At 37.1% G+C, this 27,031-nt stretch overlaps 1 protein-coding gene across 6 annotated transcripts in view; it reads left to right on the top strand.

Moving 5' to 3' along the window:
• Agk (acylglycerol kinase) overlaps positions 1-27,031 on the top strand; it is a 93,062-nt gene that overhangs the window by 13,658 nt on the left and 52,373 nt on the right. For 3 of the 6 annotated variants that reach the window (XM_020183572.2, XM_074061808.1, XM_074061801.1), the window contains exons 3-5: positions 12,528-12,567; positions 15,269-15,348; positions 20,044-20,119. In XM_020183572.2, the coding sequence (XP_020039161.2) occupies positions 12,528-12,567; positions 15,269-15,348; positions 20,044-20,119 (196 nt within the window). The remainder of the gene's footprint in view (positions 1-12,527; positions 12,568-15,268; positions 15,349-20,043; positions 20,120-27,031) is intronic. The other 3 variants (XM_074061814.1, XM_074061827.1, XM_074061822.1) reach the window with 1 other exon arrangement.

Below are 27,031 nucleotides of genomic sequence, written 5' to 3'. Positions count from 1 at the left end.
CCTGGGTCCAGGAGCATTGGCATCTCCTGGGAGCTCTTAGAAGTATGCTGTCTCAGGCTCTACCCTAAACCTGGTGAGTCAGATTCTGTGGATTAAGCAGATCCCCAAGAGATGTGACTGCACATTAAAATTTGAGACAGGATGATTGGGAGACATAATTAGATTCTGGTGTAATTTCTTTGATAAAAATTTTCATAAGCATATGGTGGATTTCTTATGGTATTGCTTTAGGAGGCTCAGTTGTTTCTGAGTGTCCTGTCATTAGCGGTTCTAAGATTAGTCAGTGGATTCAGATGTGATCAGCCTACTCATCCTTGAGAAAGCTAAGGATCACTTCCGAGAGTTCCTAGAGTAGAATGGCTAAGAGGAACTTTATATCTAGGTGGAGTGGATTTGAACATCAACTTGACAATTACCAGCAGTATAAACCTAGGTAAGTTACTCAACCTCTCTGTGCATGGATCCTCTGTCTGTAAACTGGAGGTAGTAGATAGTAGAGTACCCATCTCTTTGAGTTGTAATGCAGATTTTTCTTAGTAATAATGCCCAGCACAAAGAATATTCTTGATCAGAAATAGCCCTTCTTTCCTTCTTGTCTTGGTTTTCCCGCCTTATCAGGCCAGGCATCACAACAAAGATGTCGTTGGAGTTGAGTCTTGTAGACTGAGCAGCAGTTCTAGGTGTTATTAATTACACCAGGATAGGCAGAGTAGAAGTACACTAGAGATGTATGTTTTCAGTGTGATGTGGGAAAGCCAGATTATAGAAGACTTTAAATATAGGAAGCAGTGAAGATTTTAAAGGGAGGAGAATGTCACGAATGAGGCAGGACTCAAGAAGTTTAATCCAGCTGCCCTGTGCAGGGGACATTTCAGGGAGAAAATTCTGAAGGCTGAGAGGGCATGTTAGCAGTTTACCTAAGAGGTAATAAGGCCTGGACCAGAGTGATGGCATTAAGAATGAAAGATAAGTGGGTGAATATGAGATTGTGATAATGCGAATAACATGTAAGCTGAGCATTGAATGTGGGTGGGCATCTTTCTAGTTTGGGTTTCACTACTTGTTAGCTATGTGGCTATGTCAAGTTACTTAAGCAACTTAACTTCAAAGCGTTAATTTCTTGTCAGCATAATTGGGATAATTCTATCTGTTTGGTGGTTTAGTTATAAGGATGGAATGAGGGGATGCGTTTCAAATGCCTGACTTAAGTGAGCCCTCAGTATTGACCTGCTGCTAGGCTATTGGCTGTTTGGCTGCAGAAGAGGAATGTAGGAGAAATCATCCTTTGGTTACTAGAGTAGAGTAGTTGGTGATAAAGAAGAAAGTTGCCAGGGAGAATTGGTTTGAGGAGGAGGTAGTATATTTTATTTTAGATACCCTGAGTTTGAGACCCTGATAGGATATCCAGGGGGGAATGTGTTAGATGCCAGGGATAAATTATGCATGAGTCATACTTGACTGGGCTTGTATTTTTCCTTTTGATACAGATTATGGCTTCAGGAATGTCTCATGCTTAATTTTTCAGTATCTTTGGGGTTTCTGACAAAGCACATGCTTTACCTTAACATCCTTTCAGATTAGCCTCTTGACTTTGCTGTGGTTGCCTTACTAGCACCTGGTAGGAGGTTTATCCCTCATTGCTTTTCTTCATTTCAAATTTTGTTGAAAATGTGAGAAGCAGTTTGTTTTGCTTTTTAGCCATTTCAAAGTTCATTTTTTTTCTTTCTGTGCACAGGCTGATGTTGAAATTGGGGTATTAATGGGTGCTATTTAAGGAAGTTCATTTATAGGCAATTAAATAACATTCCTGTCAGCCCAGATTTGATAGGGAATAGAGGAACTTTTTTTTTTTAATACAATGAAGTTTAATTATATTCCCTTTCCTTTCAACTCCTTTGTTAAATTATCTGTAAAATAGATCTCTTTTTAGAAATTTTGTATTTATTTGACTTTCTCCTATAAATGTATGGGGGGGTGTTGGGGAGAGATAGAAAGACAGGAGGCATATTTAAGTTTTGTTGGTTTCACACAAGTTTTAGAGACTTTTGTATCAGTTGTTTTTAGCTGTTCTGAGTACTTCAGAGAGGATAATCATAGCAAATGCTACAGCTAGCCCCTTTTAGGTAGTAACCAACATCTTAAATGTTTTGTGTTACAAAATAACAAAACACTGACAGTAGTAGCTGCTAACTGACTTGTTTGCAGGTACAAAGTTGTTCAGATCTGTCATGTCCCTTGGAGCCAAAGTAAATATCATTTCATGTAAGCTGTTTGAAGAGAACTATTAGGTGGGAGGAGATGGGAAAGGATTCCCTTATACCATGCTTTCTTGAATGCCTTCATAATCTGTATATTAGGCCTCTTTTTCTATAAAAATAGAGTTGAGTACCTTGTACATAACTCAGTTATGTATTTGCTTGTAATTTCATTTGCAAATGTTTAATGCCAGTGGAACAGAAGGAACCAGCATTGTGGTTGTCTAGTAAAGTCGATATTACACGGTATATGGAAGAAAAGTATCTGGCATAGAATGTTTAAAATAAGACTGTTGGATGAAAATGAATGGACAGGAGAAAAAGTGCAGAAAATGGAAGAAGTGAATGAATGATGAGAGGATGTCAGGTGAATGCTTATGCGAATTAGGCAGTAGAAATCTTTGGAAAGATGCCTTTCAGTGGCTGCCAAGATTTCCCCTAAAGGTACAGTCTGGACCTCAGCAGAAAACTAGCCGCCAGAGACAGAACTTTTTTCCAGAACCTACTGAACTCAGCCAGCTAACCTGTGTTTCTGTGAATATTAGGACAGTGGGGTAGGAAGAGAAATTGACATATTGTGGGAGCCTGAAGCTAGAATAAGAGAGTGAAAGTAGAATAATTTCGTGTTTTGAGAAAGAGAAAGCTCTGAAGATAAAAGACTCCCTCTACTTCTGTTTCTCTTGGTCAAAGGGATGAGGGGATAAACTTACAGAGCCATCCCTTTGGTTAATGAAAAGTTTTCATGAGCAGGCCAAGATGTTTAGCTGAGTTATGTGAAAAACCCCTCAGGGGATGCCATCTTTCATTAACTAATTTCGTATCCTGAACTGGATGGTAACAAATTATAGGGAGAAAACCTGAGAAGTTAGGAGGTACTTAAAGTATTCAAATTCCATCCATACAAGTGTAGACTAAAGTGGATGATAAGTCATAAGAATGTAAAAAAGTGGTTTAGAGATTTCTTATCTCAGAGTGAGAAGGACAGGCAACAAACCAGAACTTTAGTGCAGCCTTTGGATTCTGTTAGCATTGAGGCATTCCATCAAGGACTAATAAATATTCTTGAATTAATGAATAAAGAGGAGATAGATTTATTTGGGCTTTTTCCAGTGCCCACTTGTAGGAAAGAGAGAGTCTAATAACTATTGCAGTGTAAAGCATGAAGGTAGGTGACTGTCAGTGGTAGCATTTGCCTGTTAGGTGATGGAACAGTGGATAGTGCTTTATTGGTTGCGTTTTTGTCATTTGGGATTGTCTGCAGAAGATAGAATAAAGCAGAGTATTGATGGAAACATTGTCATGTTGAGAATCAGAATACTTAAGTTCTAGTAATTTATCCCCAGGTTGGTATTTTTCTTGACTGGATCAGTTATTTTCTAGTAGCTCAGAGAAGTTGAGCAAACCCTGCTTAAGTGAACAAACCAGAATTACATGGGGCCTGGAGACCTGATGTAAGGAATCCATGTGCTCTGTGCATGTGTGTCTGCTCAAATGAGAGTCACTACCCTAATGGACTTTGTTCCTGGTGGGTGTTGCCGTGTCATTTGATTGATGGGGATCAGAATGTGTGGAGGTGAGACTGAAAAGCATTGGACTAGATAAAAGGACTCTCCAAACCTTCAAATTTTAGATTTCTAGGAAATGGAGGTTGGGCTCAGATTCTTTGGCAAAATGCACTTTGTCTGGATGTTATATGGCTTTTGTACTTTGATGAGAAATAAGTAAAAAGAGGGATTGTGAACCTGAAAATTGCTGTAAATATTCAGGATCCATGTTTTAACAGTGGGCAAATTCAAATCTCTGGAGTGAACCAGAGATTTTATGAATTAAATGAGGTGAAATGTGTATTGGCACAGGCTTGTTAAGAGGATTGAGTTCATTGAGACATGAGATACTACAGTTCCATTTGTGTTGGTTCATTCCTCATTCCTCAGTATAGCCATTTTATTCATTTCAGTGCTAACTATGAACTTGATTTCTTTCTTTACTTGTCACCTATCTTTGTTCCTTCCTTCCTACCTTCCCTCTGTTGTTTCAGCAAATGCATTCTTGCAAAAATGCTCTTGACTTGCTTTATATTATTAAAATTTTGCCTTTGCGTTGTTAAATACTAGATAAAGAAATCCATTCCATGATACTGTTTGACCCAGGGATTACTGAACACATGTTTGGTATACATTCCCCAATCTCAGAGGCAGCAATGTAAATTTGCCTTTACACTTGCTGGTAGAATTTGTTAACTTTTTTCTTGCCAAAACTTTTCAGCAAGATGAATGATGGATTTTAATACCAGCGATTGCCTGTGTGACCCCCTTATTTTCTCTCCTCTCTTTTTTTTTTTTCTGGCACTGGGGTTTGGACTCAGGGCCTCATGCTTGCTAGGCAGGTGCTCTTACTGTTCAAGCCACTCCACCAACCTTCTCTCTTTTCTTTTATGTACTCTAAGGAGCATTGAAATGAAAACGGTCATCACTTAATATGTGGTTTTTAGTAGAATTTGAAACTGACCTTTTGTGTTTTCATGACTCTAGGGAACTTCCTTATAACCTTGTGCTTGGGAAAGTAAGAAGATAGAAATTTCTTCAGTAGCCTATCATAGGGATGCTCTGAGGGCAGGAAGAGATAGTATCCTTTAATTAAATAGAAAAGACTAGAACAGGCAGCCCTAAAAATCTTTTTAAAAACTTTTAACATTTTCATTGTTCCTTTGGTGTTCTAACTTGTCAACACTTCTTATTTTCTCCTCTTCCAATGGACATTCTTTAGGATGGAAAGATCAAATATTCTTCCTCAGCAGGCTACATTTCCTTCTGTGGTCACTATTTTCTCATGAATAACAGAGGCTAACTGCAATAGTGGTCAGCTACTTGGGTGGGAGTGGGGACAAGAGGAAGTGATGGTGATGTGTTCTTTGAGCCAGCTCTTCCCCCTCTGCACTCAGTTCTCCAAGATTCATTTTTGACTTTGCTGCCATTTTCACTCCATCTCTGCTCTGTGGAAAACCAGCGGGCACTGCCACTGGCAATGTAATGATTAATTATTCTAGGAAGCTAGGATTAATTGAAGTGGTTGTTATAAACATCTAAACTTGAAATCTATTTTGTGCAAAGCAAAGACTGTGTTTGTATGCATCAAGGGAAAAGTAGCGGTAGAAATTGCTGTACAATTTACCTCTAGATTGTAGTGGGAAATATCCTTTTTGGGAAATAAGATGGATCAATTGTGATTTTTCTCTCCATGTAAAGTTGTTATTGAAATAACAACTTATCTTATTTTGCAGTCCTAAAGTAATAAATAAAACATTTATGGCTTGGAATAAATTGAGAGCATCCCGTTACCTGTAGTAGCAGGCATGTTCATATTCTTTTAAAGCCTCAGGCAGTGACATCAGCAGTTTTGTCATCTTCTAATCCAGAGGCTTCTAATTTCTTTCTGTCAAAGAACTTGCATTGCAGTACTGAACAGATCTTCAGGGACCCTTTCTGATATGACTACATTTGTAGCACCTCTTGTAAATTGCATTTAACTTCAGTTCCCAGGAGACAGTTTGGTGTAATAGAAAGAGCATGACCTTGCAATTTGTGTTGTGACTTTTTTTAATTTGTTTGGTAGTAGGATCTTTGGTTCACATTCAGATTCTTAACCCATTTAGAATTTTCTGATGACCAGACTCGAGAGTTCATCAGCCACTGGAACAGTTTTGTGCTTCCTTGTATACCAAAAGGAGCACCTCCCTTAGCTCTTTTAGGAGGGACTAGTTCTATCATATTCTATGCACATGCATGCGTACATGCATGTATACCTGGGATCTTCCTGACCTGGCAAAGTTCCCATGGCAGTTTGAGGACTCCCACTCTTGTCCTGTGGTGGGAATCACTCTGGAGAACTATCCTAGCTGACCTGGTGGTTCAAGAATGCCAGATACTTAAATGAAGAATAACCTTCAGTTTTCCTTTGAGGGCAGTCTGCCTGTCTGAACACAACTTTTCCTGTTCGAGAATTGGCCACTTATTTATTAGCAAGTACTTACTGAGTCCTTTTTATCTACAAAAGTCTGTGCTGTGGGCTATAAAAGAGAAAATGGTGGATTATCCATGATTTTAAGAAGTTTCTAATTCAGAAAGGAAGATAAGACAAGCAGTTTTCTGTGTGGTGGGGTAAGTGCATAGGTGACTGGTATTGCATTTAGCCTTTTCTTTTTTCTCCAAAGGGAGAGATATAAATGACCAAATCCTTGGAAGTATAAAACTCTATAGTGTGTTTTAGGAACAGCAAAATAATTCAGTTGCCAAGTGTAAAAGCAGCATCAAGGGAGATGATAGGAGATAGGAAAAACTTAATCTTTTCCCTCAATTACCCACCAGATTTTTCCTTTGACTTTCAAAACAAGTGTGGTGTCAGTTTTACTTGAGATTCACTTGGTGTTTTCTCAACTATGCCAATATTCAGGGTGTCTCTTCCTGCTGCTTCCACTTCTCACTCTCCTTGTATAGATAGCTTACCCACTCCCTCCATCTATTACCATCGATACGTATTTCCCACTGGCCCCTAGACCCTTTCACCTGGCCTCACCATAATCTCAGCTGACAGAACTGGAATTAAACTACCTTCTTTCGTACCTGCTCCTCCTACTTCATTGTGTTTTTGTTTGCTACAGGGTTAAATATGTAGCCCAGACTGGCCTGGAACTCATGATCCTCCTGCTGCTGCCTCCCAAATGCTGGGATTACAGGCATATGCTGCTACACTTGGATTCATTCCTTTTTTTTTTTTTTTTTTTTTTAATTTGACAGTACTAGAGGTTGAATTTAGGGTCTTGCCCTTGCTAGGCAGGTGCTCTATTACTTAAACCATGCTCTCAGCCCTTTTTTGCTTTAGATATGTTCTTTGCTTTTTCATTTTTATTAATTTTTATTATGATAGATATATAGTTGTTCAACAGGGGGATTCATTATGACAGTTCTGAATAGGCTTACATTCTACTTTGATTAGATCGCCTTCACCATCTCTCCCCATATATTTTTCTTATAGGGCCTCCCTATAAGAGAGGCATGGTAGGAGGACCTTGATTCTCCTACCATGCCTCTCAAGTAGCTTGGATTATGGGCTTGTGCTGCCATGCCTAGCTTATTTGTTGAGATAGAGTCTCACTAACTCTGTGCCCAGGCTGGTCTCTAACTGTGTTCTCCAGATCTCCATCTCCCAAGTAGCTGGGATTCAGGAGTGAGGCATCACTCCCAGCCCTCCATTCCCTCTTTGAATGGTACTGCCTCCCACCAGATTGCTCCCAGCAGAATTCAGGAATCATCTTTGACCTCTCCCCTTTCCTTTAATTCCTGTGAACCATCCTGCAAGTTTCTCTCCTGAATGAGTATCTGCGGGATCTGTCCTCTTCTCTTTGGCCATCTGCCACAAGCCTAGTTCCAGGCATTGTCACTGACTGGTGTCACAAAGGGAACCTCCACAGTCTTCTCAGATTCAGTCTTACGTCTGGTCAGTGCCGTCTTCATGATGCCACAAGTATGATCCCACTAAAATATAAACCTCATCATATCAGTTCTCTTATTAAAACCATTTAATGGCCCCTTATGATTCTTAGGATAAAGTCCAAATTCCTTACATAGTTTAAAAGGCCCTTGGTGACCTGACCTTTATCTGATACCTCAAACCTACATCTGTCCTGAACTACTACTACTTTGCTAAATTGTTCACATTGTGGTGCTTACAGACTTTTAGAAAAAATTAGTATATGTTGTACAAAGTATGACATTACCATACATGCATATGATGTAATTTGATCTTGTTCATTCTCTGTTGGCCTTTCTTATCCCAGTATCCTTTTCCCTTTTCATATTCCTAATAGTCCCCCTCTTCCTTTCATATCCCTTCCTTCACTGCCTAGATTCCATATATGAGAGAGAACATGCAATCCTTGTTTTTGTGAAACTGGCTTTTATCGGTTACCATGATGATCTCTACCATCCATTTTCCACTTGTAGGCTTTCGCACATTATTTTCTTTATCTAGATTCTAGTCCCTGTTTTTCCCCTAGCTCTCAGGGTCAGGGTCACTTTCTGTGAAAAGCTTTGTCTAATTCCCTCAGCAGTACTTCAGATGCCTCACACATGCAGCATGTAAAAGCAAAGCTGCGTCCTGCTTGTGTGCTGAGCTGTCTTCCCTTCTAAACTGAAGACTCCGTGGTCCAGGGGATGTTGGGCTTTTCACCAGTGTGTCCTACATTCCTAGCCTGGCACATTATTTATGTGTGTCACATCTTTTAGTAGACCACTGTGTTTACCCAAAGCTGTTCTTTGCTACTTGATTCTCAGCTTCTCCAGGGTAGAACCTGGTCCTTTTCATTGGACTTTTTACAAACATTATATTAATGTAAATTGTAAACATTTTGTTAGGTAAGTTTAGGAAACAAGATAATTTAGTAAATGTGCTATAAAGTTTACATTTCAGTGATATTTGCCCATTCAGTACTGTTTGGAGTTAGGAAAAACTTATAAAGCATTTGCTTAGAGTCAGGTTGATCTGAATTCTAGCTTTAGCATTTAGGAACACTATGCTCGCGAGCAAGGTACTTTCCTTCTGAGTCTGCGTTTTCTCATCTGCAAAATGAGAATACTTTATATTACATATTAAGACCTGCCTTGCTTGCAAGGTTATTACCAAGATTAAAAGTTTATGAAAACAGTTGCCATAGTGTTTGGCACATGGTGGTTGCTTTAAGTTGTTTTCTAGCAATGCTGCCATTACTGAAACAGTTTTGGAATTCTTGAAATAGTTTTCAGAAGTTTTTGTAGATCATCAGAATACAGTTGGCCCTTTGTATTTATGGGTTCTGCATTTGTGGATTCAACCAATTGCGGATAAAAAATATTCAGAAAAAAATTGCATCTCTATGAACATGTGTAGATTTTTTCTTGTTATTATTCTATAAATAATACAATGTAACAGCTATTACATAGCATTTATCTTTTATTAAGTATTCTAAGAATGATCTTGGTATCCATGGGACGGGGGTCCTTGAACCAATAGGGACTACTGTATTAAAATATTTTTTTGAAAAATGTGTTTATATTTTCAAAATAGCCTGTTTCACAGATTATTATCAAGATGGTTTATATCATTTGGATATTAAAGTTAAATATGACTATAGTGGGTCTTTGGAAGGATATAAATTGGTGCATATTCTAGCTTTCTCACAGGTGGTATTGACAGCATATTCCATTTGGCGCATTAAATTCAGGGAATCGTTATAAAATCTTTTGATTTTGCAGAGAACTTTGATACAGTATTAATAAACTCAAGAGACCTCAGATATTTAATATACTTAATCACAAGTCAGCCATCAAAATTTTACTTTTACCAACAAAGAATTTGCTTAGGTGCTTCCTTGCCTGCTCATTCACATTGGGGCTGATTCTCTTTTCAGCTACTGCATGGAAATCTATGAGGCTGAAGCATAGCAAGAATGATGTTCTTGCTCATGACCCAGAGGAGCCAGCCAGTGGCTTTTAGAGTCCTGTCCTCCACAGTAGGGGAGGAGCCTGAAAGGAAGCAGTGGAGGAAATGGACAGGAATGGAGAGACAGGTTTACAGCTTTTACAGAAGCCTGGAGGGCTTGGGCAGAAGGATCCACTAGATAAGTTTATAGGATACAAGGTTGGAGACACAAGGAGATCAGCCTACTATGAAAAAACACTAAAAACAAGTGTTTGGGGGAGTATAAGCAGGAGAGCTGGAAGCTGTATTTCCAGGATTGTGTGGATTGTGTGGAAGCTGGACTAGGTTTGGCGCAGTCCTGGGGAGATCTTGTGACCATGCCCATGCTATTAATTACAAAGTACCTGATAATACTTTGTGATCCAGAAGTTAATGTGAAATATCAGGTAAACTACAAAGGGTTGTGAGCATGTTACTTATTTTAAAAAATTTAGTAGTCTATACTTGGAATTTACCTCATTGTATAGTATGTGTGTTTTTGTTGCTGATGTTGGAATGATTCACTGGGAGCATTTGATGGCCAAGGATGTAGGGAGAAAAGCAAAGGGTGAGTATTTGTGAGTCTTGGGTGGTGGAAAGGGAGGCGGTAGTAGAATTCCTGTGCCACCTGGGAGTCACACCAGCAGGTGAGGCCTGGGCCTGGCTGCTAGGGCTGCCTGTGTGCCAGACCTTACAAGGGATGAATCTCCTGGAACTTTTAAAAATCAAATAACATGTGCTTTTGAGGCATTGATGCCATTGTATTCTCAGTGGAACATTGTTGTCAGGTTTCAGGGGTTTGCTCAGCAGCCTGGATGTGGAAGAAAAGTCATCAAGCAACCTTTACTGCAACTATGGCAAAATGCCACTGGATGTTTATTTTAATTTCTTTTCACTTAACCTTAAATATTAAAATCACATTTTAAATTAGTCTAGAAACATAAAATTCAAGGTTTCCAGTGTTATAAAAGTGTCTAGGAAGAGAATATAAATAAAATAACACTTTTTGCCTTTTAAATTTTTTGCCACAAATTGGTTATTGGTCATCTTTTCTAGGTACCAGTTTTGTTACCTGATGTTAGCCATGTTGAAGTTATGATCCTAGCCAACAATGTGTACAAGTGCAGTCTCGTATGTGGTAAAGATGCTGGGCCCTGTAGGCAGTTGTAGCTATTCAGAGGGTATTCTCAGGATACATTTTGGAGAACTTCCTGTTCAATAAATTATCATATTCTGAAAATGCTTTCATTTTGGGAAGTCAAAAATGAATGAATTATGTCACTCATTTATGACATAATTAAATGTCTCACAGTTATATAAAAATAGGGGATTTAGATAAAATAGAAGCCACTAAATATCAGATTTATTTCTGCCAAATGACCTGTGTGATTTCCATTGGTTAAAAAAAGAAATTCAGGATATATATGTTATTTTTCTATCATTGCCTAGTAAGTTACCATGGGCTTAGTGGTTTAACACATCACAAATTTCTATCTTATGTTTTGTGGATTAAATGTCCAACCCAGGTCTCACTAGGCTAAAATCAAAGTTTTTTTCATTTTTCTTTTATTATTTATATGTGCATACAAGGCTTGGTTCATTTCTCCCCCCTGCCCCCACCCCCTCCCTTACTACCCACTCCGCCCCCTCCCTCCCCCCCCCAGTACCCAGCAGAAACTATTTTGCCCTTATTTCTAATTTTGTTGTAGAGAGAGTATAAGCAATAATAGGAAGGAGCAGGGTTTTTGCTGGTTGAGATAAGGATAGCTATACAGGGCATTGACTCACATTGATTTCCTGTGCATGGGTGTTACCTTCTAGGTTAATTCTTTTTGATCTAACCTTTTCTCTAGTACCTGTTCCCCTTTTCCTATTGGCCTCAGTTGCTTTAAGGTATCTGCTTTAGTTTCTCTGCGTTAAGGGCAACAAATGCTAGCTAGTTTTTTAGGTGTCTTACCTATCCTCACCCCTTCCTTGTGTGCTCTCGCTTTTATCATGTGCTCATAGTCCAATCCCCTTGTTGTGTTTGCCCTTGATCTAATGTCCACATATGAGGGAGAACATACTATTTTTGGTCTTTTGAGCCAGGCTAACCTCACTCAGAATGATGTTCTCCAATTCCATCCATTTACCAGCGAATGATAACATTTTGTTCTTCTTCATGGCTGCATAAAATTCCATTGTGTATAGATACCACATAAAATCAAAGTTTTAAGAAAGACTGTGTTTCTTCTGGAGGCTCTAGGGGAAAATCCACCTCTTGCCTTTCCACCTCCCAGGGGCTGTCACATTCCTAGGCTTTCTTCCTCTTTTACCTTCACTGCCAGCAAATGACCATCCTTCCACAGTCCTATCTGCTCTGAGCACAGCCAGGAAAGCTGCTCTGTGTCAAGGACTGTGGAAAAATCTGACTCATCCAGATAATACAGAATAGCCTCCCCTCTCAAAGCCCTAAATTTAATCTCATCTGTAAAACCTCTTTGCCATGTAAAATCATGTGTCTTCAGTTTCAGAGGGTTAGAATGTGGATGTTTTGGGGAAAGGACAGACATTATTCTTTCTACCATGATGTGGAAATACTGAACATAAAATTTCATCCAGAGAATATAGTTTTTAAATGTGCCCATGATTTGTTTTATCAGGTCTTTAAGAAAGGTTGATGTGGTTATATAGGCAAGAGGTGCATATATTAAAAAAATTAAACAAAAGCCCACAAATTTTGTTTGGATCTTAATCTCCCATGGAAGCTAATGTTGGTTTTCTTTTTGTTTGCTTTGCTAGTGATAACCTGCTAAGGAGAGCAGCCTGTCAAGAAGCTCAGGTAATGCTGTTTTCCTTGATAAAATTCAACCTCTCTTATCTCCATGAGCAGGAAGCCTGCAGTACTCCAGAGATTTGCAAAGGATCTTGCATCAGTGCAATTTGGCTATTTTTTCCCACTATCAGGGGATGAGTCGGCTGAGAGCCAACTCTGAGTAGAACAGGTAGAAGTTAACCATCTGGTGAAGAGCATTTCTAATGCCTATAACTTTAGATTTATTTACTTGTGGATCACAAGTGTAATTACCACTCTGGTAATTACAGTGGAATTGTAAATCCTTTCAAATTTAATATCACATTTAACCCCCTCTCTGTTAGTATATCACACCTTGCAGATGAATTTCTGTGACTTAGTTGCCTTTTTGCTGTGTGCCTTTTAAGCTTATGATGTCAGAAATAACACAAAAAGGAACATGAAAGTTAAAAAATGACAACTGGAGGAAGTATTTGGTAGAAGTGAATGCATATGTCCTGTTTATTTTTGAACTGTTTCCATGGGTGACAATGGCAGTAGATAAATATTAGTAATTTCCTTTCTTCAGCAGCTGTTATCTAACTGTTCTAAAGTATCTTTTAAGAATTTGATTATATTTTTGCTTAAATGTATTATCTCATCAATTCAGGTAAACTTCAAAAAATTTTAAATTGTTTTGTAGTTCACATAGTATTTGTACAGTGTACTTAGATACCCTGTATCTAAGTGTATATGATCAAATCAAGGTAATTATAGAATAAACTTTAATGTTAAATCAACGTGATTTCTGTCCCAAACATTTCTCCTTTTCTTGATGGTACCGTGGTTTGAACTCGGCCTTGTGCTTGCTATGTAGGCACTCTACTGCCTGAGCCACACCCCCAGCCTTCTTTATTTTAGGCTATTTTTCAGGGAGAGCCTCATGTTTTTGCCCAAAGTTGGCTTAAAAAGTGATCCTCCTACCTATGCCTCCATGTTGCTGAGATTACAGGTATGTCTCACTATGCCCAGTTTATTTGTTCTGATAGAGTCTTGCTAACTTTTTATCTGGGCTGGTGTCAAACCAAGATCCTCCCAATTTCTGCCTACCAAGTAGCTGGGAGTATGGGCATGGGCCACCATACCTGGCCTCCTTTTTCTCATTTACTGTAAATACCTCCATCTCTGTTCCAAATTCCATCTACTTTTATTTTTCCAGGGACAATGTTCTTTTAGTTATTTCTTCCCTCTTAAATATTAGCCTCTCTATACCATTCTGATTCTCCAGTTCTTCTTCACATGTTTAGTTCCCTCCACATGACAAAAGGAAGTGGATTCATCCTTATAGCCTTCTTAAATTACTTTTCTTGTGACCTTCTTTTCATAGTATAAGTTATTGAAAGTGTGATTTTTTTTCTTTAATATCTCACATAAACTCAGTCCACTGTGAATCTGAGTACTTGAAGGTAGGATAAGGAGAGGTAATCTAGTACTACACATCTGGAAATATGGTGGGCCAGAGAGCTGTGTTGATTAATTTCTGACAATATTCTAGAATAGTATAATTAGAAAAACAACAAATTACAATATTTGGAGATTTGGCAACAAAACGTTAAGGTCAAGTAAGAGTGAAAACAAGTGATAACACCAGAAACTTTTTATAAAGAAAGCGTGTCTCTGAAGGATTAGTATTTTTTTAAAGCAAGAAATTGTGGTGAGAAAAGAAGTGGTAGGCTTAGAGCAAGTTCTTTAATAAAGTATCTTTATATAACTTTCTATTTTTTCCAACCTTTGTACTTCTGTACTAGAATTCTGCTGCCATGGCCCTCCATCTAAAACTTGAGTTTTTGCCTTTTTTGTTGCTTTCCTGTCCTCACTGTCTTTGTGGTCTGTCTTCTCTAGTCCAGGCATTGGTGCAGTCACTCCCATTCAGTTCCCATTTTGAAGCCACACAGCTGGTCCTCTGCCCCTTGATTTTACCTCATCTTTAGAGCTGATAAATTAGAAGTAGTTTGGGTTTTCCAAGCTAGACAAATGTGAATTTGTAGTTTATTAACTCTGTGACTTTGAGTAACTTAATCTTTTGGAGTCTTGGCTTTCTAATCTGTAAAAATGAAATTACCTAATACTGCCTTGGTTTCTAGAGCTGAGAATACTGAATGTAAAACTGCCAAGTACCAGGTGCTTGGTAAATCTAGGTCATGTTGCTTTTCCCATGGTAGTTGCTACTGTTTAGTTATCATACAGGGTTGCTAAGAAGAGGAGACAAATAGGGTACCAGGTTAATTTCTTTTATCTTTATGTATAAAGATATGAAAATTAACTGGTGATACAGATTCTTCACAAGTAAGTTTTAGTAATAAGTTGATGGAGAAAAAATATATATTCTAAAAACTAAAGACATATGGATTTAATTGCCTTCCTGACATCCTATGGCCTTACTGGGTATATGTTTGTAATAAAATTAGCCATATTTTATAGAGAAGAGTTACGTACCTCTAGTAGGTGAAGCAGGGGTTTTTTTGAAACAGGACAAAATTAGCTTATCATCATTAAATAATGGTACATTTTTGTTATTGTTTCTTATGGTGTTTTTGTTGATATTAGATAATGATTGAACATTTGTATTTTTCTCCAAAGTACATAACACATCTGCTGGAAGTAAATTCTTTTGGAATGAAAGAATATATGTGATCATTAGCTGAACAAAAGGACATTTACTGAAAACTCTCCTTTTTCTCTTTTTTAGGTTTTTGGCAACCAACTCATTCCTCCCAATGCTCAAGTAAAGAAAGCAACTGTCTTTCTCAATCCTGCAGCTTGCAAAGGGTAGGCCAGTTTGTGATTTATTATATATTCAATTTTTCTAAGGTACCCCCTCCTCAGAACATTGGGCAGCTAGTTAGATTGTGTGGTATCAGAAGAACTGGGTCCAGTGCTCTTCTAGCAGTAAGATTCATCCACAGTATAGAAGTAGCAGTTAATATGAAATAACTGTAAAGCTAATTGATGCTTAGCAAACTTGTCTAATTGAAGTTTAGCAATCATTCCAGAATTAACACATACACAGCAGTCTTACATGCTTGGAAGTGGTCCCTCTGAGAACTGCCCTGCTCCATGGCACAAATCATTAGGCTGTCTCTCTAGACAAGATGTTCAGAGATGGCTGAGAGCACTGCAGCCTTGAGGAATCAGAATATTCTTTCCAAAAGTAGCAAATCTTGAGGTTTTGGAGGAGAACACTCACTACTCCTGACTGAGGAAATGGCCCATGGGCAGAGGCCTAGGGACAAGAATGACCTAGTTATGTGCTTATTTTGTTACAAGGTAGTCTGGGGGAATTGTGGGAGTTACGGTGTGAAGAATGGTTGAGCTTTGGTAACTAATGATGTGTCCATGTTGGTTCACTGCTTGTACTGATTGTATTGCACTGAAATGAAGGAGTTGCTGTGGAAGTTGAAAGAAGGTATGGGGGAATTCAGCCTGTTAAAGAAAAAAAAATGCCATTGTACAAAAACAGCATTATATAATGTTAGATGGTGCTTTCATTCAGTTAGAAAGGTGAATACTAAGACCTTGATGGCTTTGAAAGAAATAATTAAAATTTATTTTAAAAAGTAGTCAGAATAAGTAAAGGACTGAAGAGGAAAGAATGTGTAGCTTTTATTATCCCCAATATCTAGAAAAATTGTTTTTGGCTTTTCTGAGGAATGGATAATTAATAAATAAGTATTAGATTGGATTCCATAAGATGTGAGTCAGCTGACATCAGAATGAGAACACTAAAAAGAATATTTGGGGCCGTCTAAAGTAAAATGAAGCAGGCTCTGCAGGCAGTGAGTGTGATTTTACAGATGTGAGGGACGGTCATGCCTATTACTTTTTAATAGTTTTACCTACAGGTTGTCCAAATGGGTTTATTATTTCTGGGCTTTGTTAAAGCTCCTTCCCTGCCCCCATAAATACACCAATCATAATGTCTACTGATCCCTCTTGTTTAATACCAATATTAAACAATGCCAAGAAATGAACAACTCCTAACACCATGTAACCAAATGCAAGGCAATTGGTCATTGTGGTCTGTGGAAATAGACAGCAGAGAACTTGTGAGGTTATTGCCAGAGGGACCTGCTTATTAACTCTGCAGTGCTATAAGAGTTACGTCTTAAGTCCTCAGTTTATTCATCTGTAAAAATAAAAAAAAATAGCATATACCTTAAAGATTACCATATAAAATGGGTGCCTTTAGTATGAAATAGATAATGCCTATCAAGTATTTCATAGTGTTACTCTTGATATTGACTTCAGAGTTCTGCACTTTGCTCTCCCACCTTTCTGAAGAGCTCTTGTCCTTTTCCTTCAACATACTTTAACCTGTGTGCTAACTGTTCTGTGTGCTGTTCCTTTAGAGACCTAATAAATCACTAATTTGCTAACTCCTAGTGAAGAAATTTATGGCAGTTTGTTTAAGATATAATCAGTTATTGTGAGTTTCTACTTCTAAGGTTATTAATTTTCTTTTTTTGGTGCTAGGAGTGAAACCAAGCATTCCACCTTGTTAAAGGAGAAAGTGCCTCCTACAAGCTAAACACATACTCTGCTGTTGATCTGCATCCTAAGCAGATTAATTTTTTAAAAATTAATAAACTTAATTTTTTTTCTTTTTGATGGTATGGGGTTTGAACTCAGGGCTTGGCACTTGCTAGGCAGGTGCTCTATTGCTTGACCTATGTGGCAGCCTTTTAAGATAGTGTCTGACTTTTTGCCTGAGCTGACCTAGACCATGATCCTCCTCCTTTACACTTCCTGCTGTAGCTAGGGGACAGGTGTGCACCACTATACCAAGCTATTGGTTGAGATGTGGTCTCACAAACTTTTTGCCAAGGCTGTCCTGGAACCTTGATCCTCTAGATTTCAGCTCCCCAAGTAGCTAGGATTGCAGGCTTGAGCCTCTGCTCTTGGCTAATAAATTAATTTTTTTCAAAGCAGTTTTAGGTTCTACATACAGTTTGACATGTAAATGTATCTACATTTTTAAAGGTAGATAATTCTTTGCAAGTATAATACCTTCCTTTGTCTAAAGGTAGGCTGAGATATGGCCACTGAAGTGAAATTTTTCTTTCCTGAAGGCATTCTCTCCTTCAGCAAGGTGAATCCTGCATGTGTCTAGGACACTGGCATCTGAGATGTTCTCTCTGTCTCTCTCTTAAGCTTTCACTATTTAATTGCACTATTTTTGTCATCATGGCTCTGCCCTGACATGTAATTTATAATTTATCATGTAGCTGTTTCATTATGTAGTACGGGTTTAAAACTTGAGAAGAGCTTTAAGAAATAAGGTAACTGTGTTTAGTATTAATAAATAATACATTAAAGGGTAATTATTTTGTGTCTGCCTGAGACTGGAAACTGCTGTAAGTACATAAAGTTTTTATTTAGCTGTGGTACTATTGCACCCTTAATTATATAGTAAATTATGTATTTCTTACTGGCAACACTTGTTTTTCAATCTTTTATATAGAACATTAGAAGGAAAAGTTGTCACCTTTATTTTAGAGATTCTCTAAACCCATTGCATCATAGAAAGATGTGAGTAAATACCAAATGTTTAAATCTTTTTCCTTAAATGAATTCAGAGGAAGTTACAGGTTTGTTGTGATAGGGCAGATTGAGACTTCTCCAGTTTTGCTTTTAGGAAAATAGATCTGATCCACTTCCAAATTCTCTGCTCTTATCAGTCCAGTAGTATAAGCAGCCCTGAAGGAAAATTGCCTGCGTTATCACTACCTCAGCCCTTCTTGTTAGGTTACACTTCCAGAAATGGTAAATAGGAAAGGAGATATTTCATGTTCATTCAGTTATCATTCAGGGCAATAGAAAGCAGAGTCTGTTTAATTTGCTTATTATATGCTCAGATAGGCCTATGATGATTCTTGTAAAAATTTGTGCAGTCTTCTCAGTTTCTGTTGTAATTCATAATAAGAAAGGTTTTGTGTTCTGTGTACCATTTGGTAGGAATATGTTTTCAAAGGGTATTGAATTTGGTCTCTGTATAACTATACAGTACTCCTCATTTGCTATCTTTGTTTTTCTTTCTAGTATAAAATATCCTTAAGAAGTCAAAACATGCATATCATTAGTTTTTAAAAAAGCTTTTTTTAGGGAGGTGAGTAAGTAAATATAGATGTAAAAGTTAGATGTTTGACATTGATTGTTTGGAAGTACAATTTGTTTTCTTATGTGATAGTTGAAAATATTTGGATAAAAGACTTGTCGGTTAACTAATGTGTATTAGCATTTGTTTGATTTTAAACTATGCCATTAGTGGAGGACTTTTTTGCAACTTCTGTATCCCTTGACTTCTAGATTGTTTTTGAATCTGGATCTGAATAGGACAGTAGTTCACTATCAGAATGAAGTACATGATACTTTTGAAATATAGAAACCCATCAAAATACACAATTTGTCCTTTCATAAGATAACCACAATCATGTCATATCTTTTTTTAAAAAAAATCGGAATTTGGCTGCCTACACTTGGGGCAGATTTATTCATTCATTTGTGTCTTAATTTATCAGATACTTGAAAGTACCTTTGAAGTATCCCATTCAAAGGTCCTAGAAGGTAGGGGATTTATGAATTAGTAAGGCTTGCTATTTGCTTTTGCAAAGCTTTCAGTCTAGTTCAGAAGACAGTTTTGGGACTCTTTAACCATCATCCACTGAAAATTGCTACAGAAGGGTGTATCAAGTCCTAGGAGAACACAGAGAAGGGCATAACTCTGCCTGTGAGTTTCAGACCAGCTTCTGATTAATTAATTTACAGTTACTAGATAATTTTGAGCCTTTTCCTTTCCTGGCAGAGATTCTGCCATCATGGAGAAGTTTGCCTGTCCCCAGAGATTTCACCACACATTTAAAACAGAAGATATGGAGATACTTCTAGTATTTGAAATTGTTAAAAATGATGTATCCCTTTCCAAAAGGTTGTGTTCACTGACTTGAAAAATATTCTGTATTGTTCTTTCTGTTTTCTTGGGCCATATAAATAATGTTTTAGTAAATGTCCTTCACGCCTTCCACCAGAATCTAAGTAAGTTCCACTGGAGTATATGAATATACCATGAGAATATAAAATAAGTTCCACAAGGACAAGTAGTCTTGTTTGCTCTGTCATGTATCCTTAGCTCCTCCACCTGTCTATCACCCAGTAAGTAGGAGGTGAGTGAATTAGGATTACTCAGAGTGGAGCCACATCTGCTGTCCATTCTTCCTCTACAGGAACACAAATGTGAGCTAAAAGATCCCAAATGGATGAAAGCTGATTACATTACACAAGAGGCAAACTTGTTTTTCTATCTGTAGTAACTCATTACTCGCTTTTAAACTTCTTGGATTTGAACAAAGAAAGGAAACCCATATTCCACATTCTGTCTTATTCTGCTCTAGAGAAGATGGTTGGGTTTTTTATTCTTCCACTTGAGAACTTATGTTAAATAATTGTATTTTTTCACTTTGTCTACAGCAAAGCAAGGACTCTATTTGAAAAAAATGCTGCCCCCATTTTACATTTATCTGGCATGGACGTGACTGTTATTAAGGTGAGAATGATTCTAGAGTATTTTTTCCAAGCTGCTATCCCTACTAATATATCTTCTGTTCTTCATAGCAAAAGTCGCTTGTCACTTACGACAAGAGCAAAGAAATCAGTGTTGTGTTTTTTCTAATACTTAAAGCAGTTTTGTATTTTCATGACATTGTCAGCTTTTCATTTTCTGAATAGGGTTAGATGGGTGCATGGAGACCTCAATATCTTTTATCTGAGAGACAGAAGTGGAATTATCTCTTAGAAGATGAAAATTTTTATAGCTGTCAGAATTCTTTCGTAAAAATACAAAATCCTCAAGTTTGAATAATTTAATTTCTTGGTAGTTCCATAAACAAGTAAACATTTTTCTCTCTGGTAAGGAATTGTCTGTGGTGAGGAATTTAAAACAGTAAATCTTACAATTTGTGAGATTTAGGTAAGAAGTACAGGAGACAAAAATGAGTTAGAAGGGATTGTGCTGTCTCAGAAGATACCTCAAGTCTCCATTTTGTGGAAATTTAAGTGATATTTGGATGGGTGTGTGCATAGAGGCATGTATTCGGTGAAAACTATCCTTATGGTATTAACCTATTTCTAAGTTACACACTTTGGTAACTCGTAGGGGTTAGAAGGTTCTCTAGTATAATTTGCCATGCATGTTGAACCTTCTTTTCTAACTTGTCTGAGATGTGGTCATCTGATTTTTTGCCTCTGTAGATAGGAGAAAGGGGAAGAAAACATTTTTGAGTACCTGCAATGTGCCAAATGCTAGGTATCAGAGGACTTAGAATGGGATGTAAGACTGATATTTGTTCCTTCAATAACTGATGGAACTCATGGTAAAATCATCTGGGCCTTGAAGCGTTTGTTGGAGATGTTATTTGGATATTAAATTTCTTTACTAGTTCTAGACATATTCAAGTTCTATTTCTTTTTGGCTTAATTTTGTTAAGATAAAATTTTTAAGGAATTTGTTCATTTCATCTACATTTTCAAATTTGTAGGCATCAAGTTGTTCATACTGTCCTCTTTTTTAACTTTCATATATCTGTAGCATCTGTAATGTTCATTTTCATTCTTCATGTTGTTTATTTTTGCCTTCTGTATCTTTTTCCTGTCAATAGTCTTAGAAGAGGTTTGTCAATTTAGTCAGTTCTTGTAAAGAACCAGCTTTTGCCTTTTTGACCTTCTCATTTGCATGTTTATTTCACTAATTTCTAGTCTGTTTTTTGTTTTTTATCATTTCCCTGATCCTACCTTCTCCCTTTTTTTGGTGCTGTTCTGACATTTTAATTTAATGCTTATTCTGTTAATTTTTACCTTTATTTCATACTGCATTGTATTTAAAATGATAAAGTTCACTTTACTGTTTTAGCTGCATCCTTTAACTTTTGACATGTAGTATTTCCATTGTCATTAATTTCTAAATCTTTTCTAATTTGCATCATGAGTTTTACTTGAACTGTGTGCTATTTAGACATGTTTTAATTTTTAGCTTTAAAGTTTTTCTTTCTTTCTTTTTTTTTTGGGTGGTACTGGGATTTGAACTCAGTTTGCTACTCAGGCTCCTCCATTTGAGCCACTCCACCATCCCTGTTTTGTGTTCAGTTTTTCCGAGATAAGGTCTTATGAACTGTTTGCCCAGGTTGGCTTTGACCGTGATCCTCCTTATTTCTGCTTCCCAAGTGGCTAGGATTACAGGCATGAGCCACCAGCGCCCAGCTAGACCTAAAGTTTTTCGATTTATCATTTTTGTTATATCTGATTTAACTACATCATGACAAAAATGTAGTCCATATAATTCTATTATCGTAAGGTTTATTGAGGTTTGTCTTATAGTCTGGAGTGTAGTCTGTTTTCATAAATATTCCATATATGTCTAAAATTAACATGCATCAGTTATTGCGTATCAAGTTCTGTTTATGTCCATTAAGGTAAGTCTGTTAATTGTGTGGTGCAGATCTTCTGTGTCCTTCCCGATTTTTTATTCTGCTTTAATTATAAATTAACAAGAATGGGGTGTTAGAATTCTCCCATTATAATTGTAGATTTGTCTATTTCTATACATAGTTTGGTCCATTTTTGTATCTTGAGACTACATTATTAGATACATTAAAGTTTCAAATTACTTCATTTTTCTTGTATTTTGACCCTGTCATAGAGTGACTTTCTTTAGCACTAATGCTGCCTTTTGCCATAGTCTATCTTATCTAGCATTATTAGTATTTTTACTAACTTACTTGTGTTAGCTTTTGTCTAGTATAGCTTATTATTTGTGTGTGTGTGTGTGTGTGTGTGTGTGTGGTATTGGGAGTGGAACCCTGGACTTCGTGCATGCTAGGCAAGAACTCTACCACTGAGCAGTACCCCCAGACCTTTTAGGGTTACTTTTCAATCCTTTGTTCTCAGCCTTTTTGTTTTGTTCTGTTTTGGCTGATCATTGTTAAGGGTATGAAAACAGTATTTTAAAGACCCATTTTTGCTCTTGTCTTTGGACTGTTTAATCAATAAACATTTATTGTTTGTGAATTAAACTTATTTTTATACCAGTTATCTATTGCTGCATAACACCCTGACTCAGCCACTACACTTCTGATTATGATCCTGTTGGCCAGCAGTCTGTGTTCAAAGATGCTCTTTTGTTGGTCTTGCCTGGACTGAGAAAGGGCTTTAGTTACATGTCTTTGGATTGAGGCAGCTGTTGTCTGGCCCACGTAGTCTCTACCAGGCATCTTCACATGGTAGCTGGTATCCTGAAAAAATAACAGAAATCATATCATTTTTTTACCTCTAAATTCTTCAATATGTATGTTTTAATAAATAAGGATGTTTTCTATATAACTACAGTGATATTTTCATTTGCAGCAAAAGTAACTATTCTCTAATATCTCCTTACACTATCTAGCCCGTATTCAAATATCCTGTGACTCATATATTTGTAATTTTTTACAATTTAAGGTACTTAACAATTATATGCAGTTACTACTACATTATGTATATTACATACTCAGAAATGGAAATTTAAAAAGTTGCAATTTAAACATTAATAGAAATATAAATATTAATGTTTTCTTTACATCTCAATAGACACTGCTGCTCTTTGAAGGGCTTGTTTCCTATCTTATCTTTTAAATTTTGTTTTGAAATAATTATAAAATCATACATATTCCCTTATCTGTGTCACGTAAACACCCCAACTGTTAGCATTTTACTATGTTTTCATGTACTTTTGACATTAATAGTTGTATATGTGTGCGTATATATAGCATATACATATTGCTATTAATTGCTCTGAATCATGTCAAAGTTACAGAAATAGTATCTCTTTACCTCTGAACATCTGTATCTGTGAAAAGAAAGGGCATTCTCTTACATAATTGTCAAAATCAATAAATTAACATCAATACAGTATTATAATTGAATTTGTAGAAGTTATTCAAGTTAAGTTCATTGTTGTACAAATGTTTTTATATTGATCTGTACCCAATCCAGGAGCACATGTTGTATTTAGTTGTCATATCTCTTCAGGCAACTTTATTTTAAAAATTTATTATTATTATTATTATTAGTAGTAGTATTTGTAGTGTTGGGGATCAAATTCAGGGCCTTCCTCATGTTGGCAGGTATTCTACCACCTAAGCTACATCTCTAGTCTCTTTAGGCAACTTTAATCTTTTTTTTTTCAGCCCCTCACATTTCTGAAGAGTAAAAGGTTGGTTTTTTATTAAGACAATGTGGTTCAATTTGACTTTGAGGAACATTGGCCATATGTCATTATTAAGCTCAGGTTATATACAGTAGAATAGAGCACAGATACCCTTGAAGGAATACTATATCTTTGTTAGTGTACAATATGAGGAAATCCTGGGAACTGTTTTAAATTTTTTTTAGTAGGAAGTTTTTCAGATTACTCAAGTACCGTGAATTTGGGTTGCTTACTTGTGTAAAGGCCGCTTCAAAGTCATGGATTCTCAGGGAATGTTTTTACTCCCTTCATTTAGTACCAAATTTCAGAACAGAAAATTTTCTTTCAGTCTCCTGGGGTGGGAATAGGAGTAGGTGTAGGTCAACTTTGTTTTTAAAGTACTTTTAAAAACAGCATGTAGCCTTTTGGGTACTGGCTTATGGTTGTGTGTGGTTTCCTATTAGACTCACCAATCTTGAGCAGGTCCTGAGGTTGTTGTTTCCTTTTCCTAGAACCTAGTGAAACTGAGAATAACATTCAATCCATCTGGTTAAGTAGATGCCCTTAAGGCACTTACAGGTTAGCTGCTTGTTTTGAATTTAGTACTTCCTGCTCTATTCTAGTTTATTGATGCATTAAAGATGTTTGTATTATTTTACTGTCTAGCTTTAATTTTCAATGTCAGGGAATCTACTCTATCATTTTGCTGAAATAGAGTATTTCACATAGGTGATTTTATTTAAACCACACAAAGCTCAGTGAAGTTGGATGTTATTTTATGAATAAGGACATTGAGAATGCAAACTTGTAGAAACCTGCCCAATTACACAACTGATAGTGACAGAGCCAGGGTTCACACTAAAGTCTGCTAGCGCTCAGGCATTGTTTTTAGCCTTTTACTTGCCAACCTGCTCATCCTAGGATAGCATTATTAGGATAGTCTTCCTTATTTTAAGAAGAAATGCTTCCCTGTATGTTTTTACACATAGGTCAGTGGGTCTTAACTCCATCTGAATATTAAGTTACCTGGGAGCTTTAAAACATAACCTGTGCCCAGGTGTCACTCTCTGATATGGAATGGGATCTGTGTGTCTGTATTTACAGGACAAATTCATTTATTCATTTATCTAGCCACCCATTCCCAGTGATTATAATGTGTAGTTAGATAGAACTGTTGATCTATATATGAATGCCTACTATGAGCTCCCTTCTAGGTATTAGGAATATATTCTGAACGAAACAAACTTCCTATTTGTTCTTAAGAAACTTCTTTTAAGACTTCAAAGGAAGGGGCACAGACAAGAAACAAATATACACATGATTTGTTAGATGCTGATGAGTGTTAAGAAGAAAGATAAAGTAGGGTAAAGAGACAGCAAATTAATGGGTGTCATTTTAGTTCATGTGTTTGTGGAAGACTGAGCTGATAAAATGACATTTGTGAGTCATGAGATGCTTGAGGAAAGAGAATCCAGGCCAAAGATCCTGCAAATGCAGAGGCTTAGAGGCCAGAGTACACATGGCATGTGTGAGTAACAGTGAGGAGCCATTGTGGTTGGAATGGAATAAGCAAAGGGAGAGAAAGAGAGAAGCCAAGGATGGAGCAGCAACAAGGGCAAGATTGTCAGTTTTTTATTATGTATGCATTCTGTAAATTACCTTTCATCCCTATTGCTTATGATGTTGTGAAGGGAAAGACTGAAGGCAAAAGCCCTGATGGAATGTCCCTAGGAATCTTCCAGTAATTTGACATTAGCGCATTGCATATCACGCTTTGAACACAGAAATTGAGTTGGTATCTACCCATCTACTAGTTGTTTCTGCATCTCTTCAACTTGTCCACAGGGATGTCATCACATAACTTGCCTGGAGTCTTGCTAAAGACTAACCAAGATGTCTATAACTCCTGATACCTACTGATCTAGTAATTTGACAAAGAAGGAAATGAGGATCTTAGCAAACCCATGCTGATTACTAAGGAGTACCTATTTCTGGGAGTTCAAAAACCTCTTTTTAATAAAGATTGATGTCTGTCTTTTTTTGGGGGAGTGGTACTGGGGGCTTGAGTTTAGGGTATCACACTTGCAAGGCAAGATGCTCTACCAGTTGAGCCATGCACCACAGCCCTTTTTTTTGCTTTAAGTTATTTTTCAGGTAGGATCTTGTGTTTTTGCTCAAGGTAAAACAATCCTTCTACCTCTGCTTCACATGTAGCTGGGATTACAGATGTGCACCACCATGTCAAAATTATTGGTTTAGATCAGTTCTCCCTAATTTTTTGCCCAGGTTGGCCTTGAATTGCAGTCCTACCAGTCTCCACCTTCTGAGAAACTGAGATTTTTTTTTTTGTCTCTTAATTCTCTTAATTATCATATTATTGTTGTACTGGGGGTACAATGTGACATTTACAAAAGTGCTTACAATATACCTTAGTTAAATTCACCCCCTCCAGCATTCTCCTTTATCATCCCCTGCCCCCTGTTTTTAGAATAGTTTCAACAGGTCTCATTTTGCATTTCATACATGAGTACATAATATTTGCCATATTCACCCTCTTACACCTGTGCCTTTTATCCTCCCTCCTCCCACAGTTACCAACCTGCAGACAAGACCTGTTTTTACCTTCCTGTCCTTTGTTTTGAAAAAAGATATTTTTGTTTGTTTAAGATATCTATACATAGGGTTTATGAAATTTCCATGTGTATTTGTATTATATCCCAAATTGGCTCATCGCCTCCATTTTTCTCCTTTCTACCTTAGTCCTCTTCTTATGGTAATTTCAACAGGTTTAAAAATTCTGTATTCACTAGCTGGGATAAATTTATTATTTTTTTTAAATCAAATGTTGGCAAAGTGTAATTATAAAGCCAGTCATTTTCTTTTTAGAATAAAAATAGAACTATTCATCATAAAATTAAATGCTGACATTTTAGGAACCTCCTTTTGAAACTGGAACTGGAGGGTTTTTTGTTTTGTTTTGTTTTTTGGCGCTGGGATTAAACCCAGGGTCTCACATATGCTAGGCAAGTGCTCTACCACTGAACTGTATCCTAGCCCAAAACCAGAGTTTTAAGGCTATAGGCCCAAAATCCTGGGACTTTACAGGTCAGGATTGGCCACTCGCCCTATACACCAAATAAAGAGACAGTAATGGTGAAGGTCAGAGAACAGAGATTTACACAGCATAAGCAGCCATAGGAAAAAGGAAAGTAAGCACTTTAGCCCATCTTCAGCCATCTC

The sequence above is a fragment of the Castor canadensis genome, chromosome 2, assembly GCF_047511655.1.
Source record: "Castor canadensis chromosome 2, mCasCan1.hap1v2, whole genome shotgun sequence".
NCBI classification, from domain to species: Eukaryota; Metazoa; Chordata; class Mammalia; order Rodentia; family Castoridae; genus Castor; species Castor canadensis.
The sequence above is the reverse complement of the archived record's forward strand: the minus strand, read 5'-3'. Positions and strand labels throughout refer to the sequence as shown.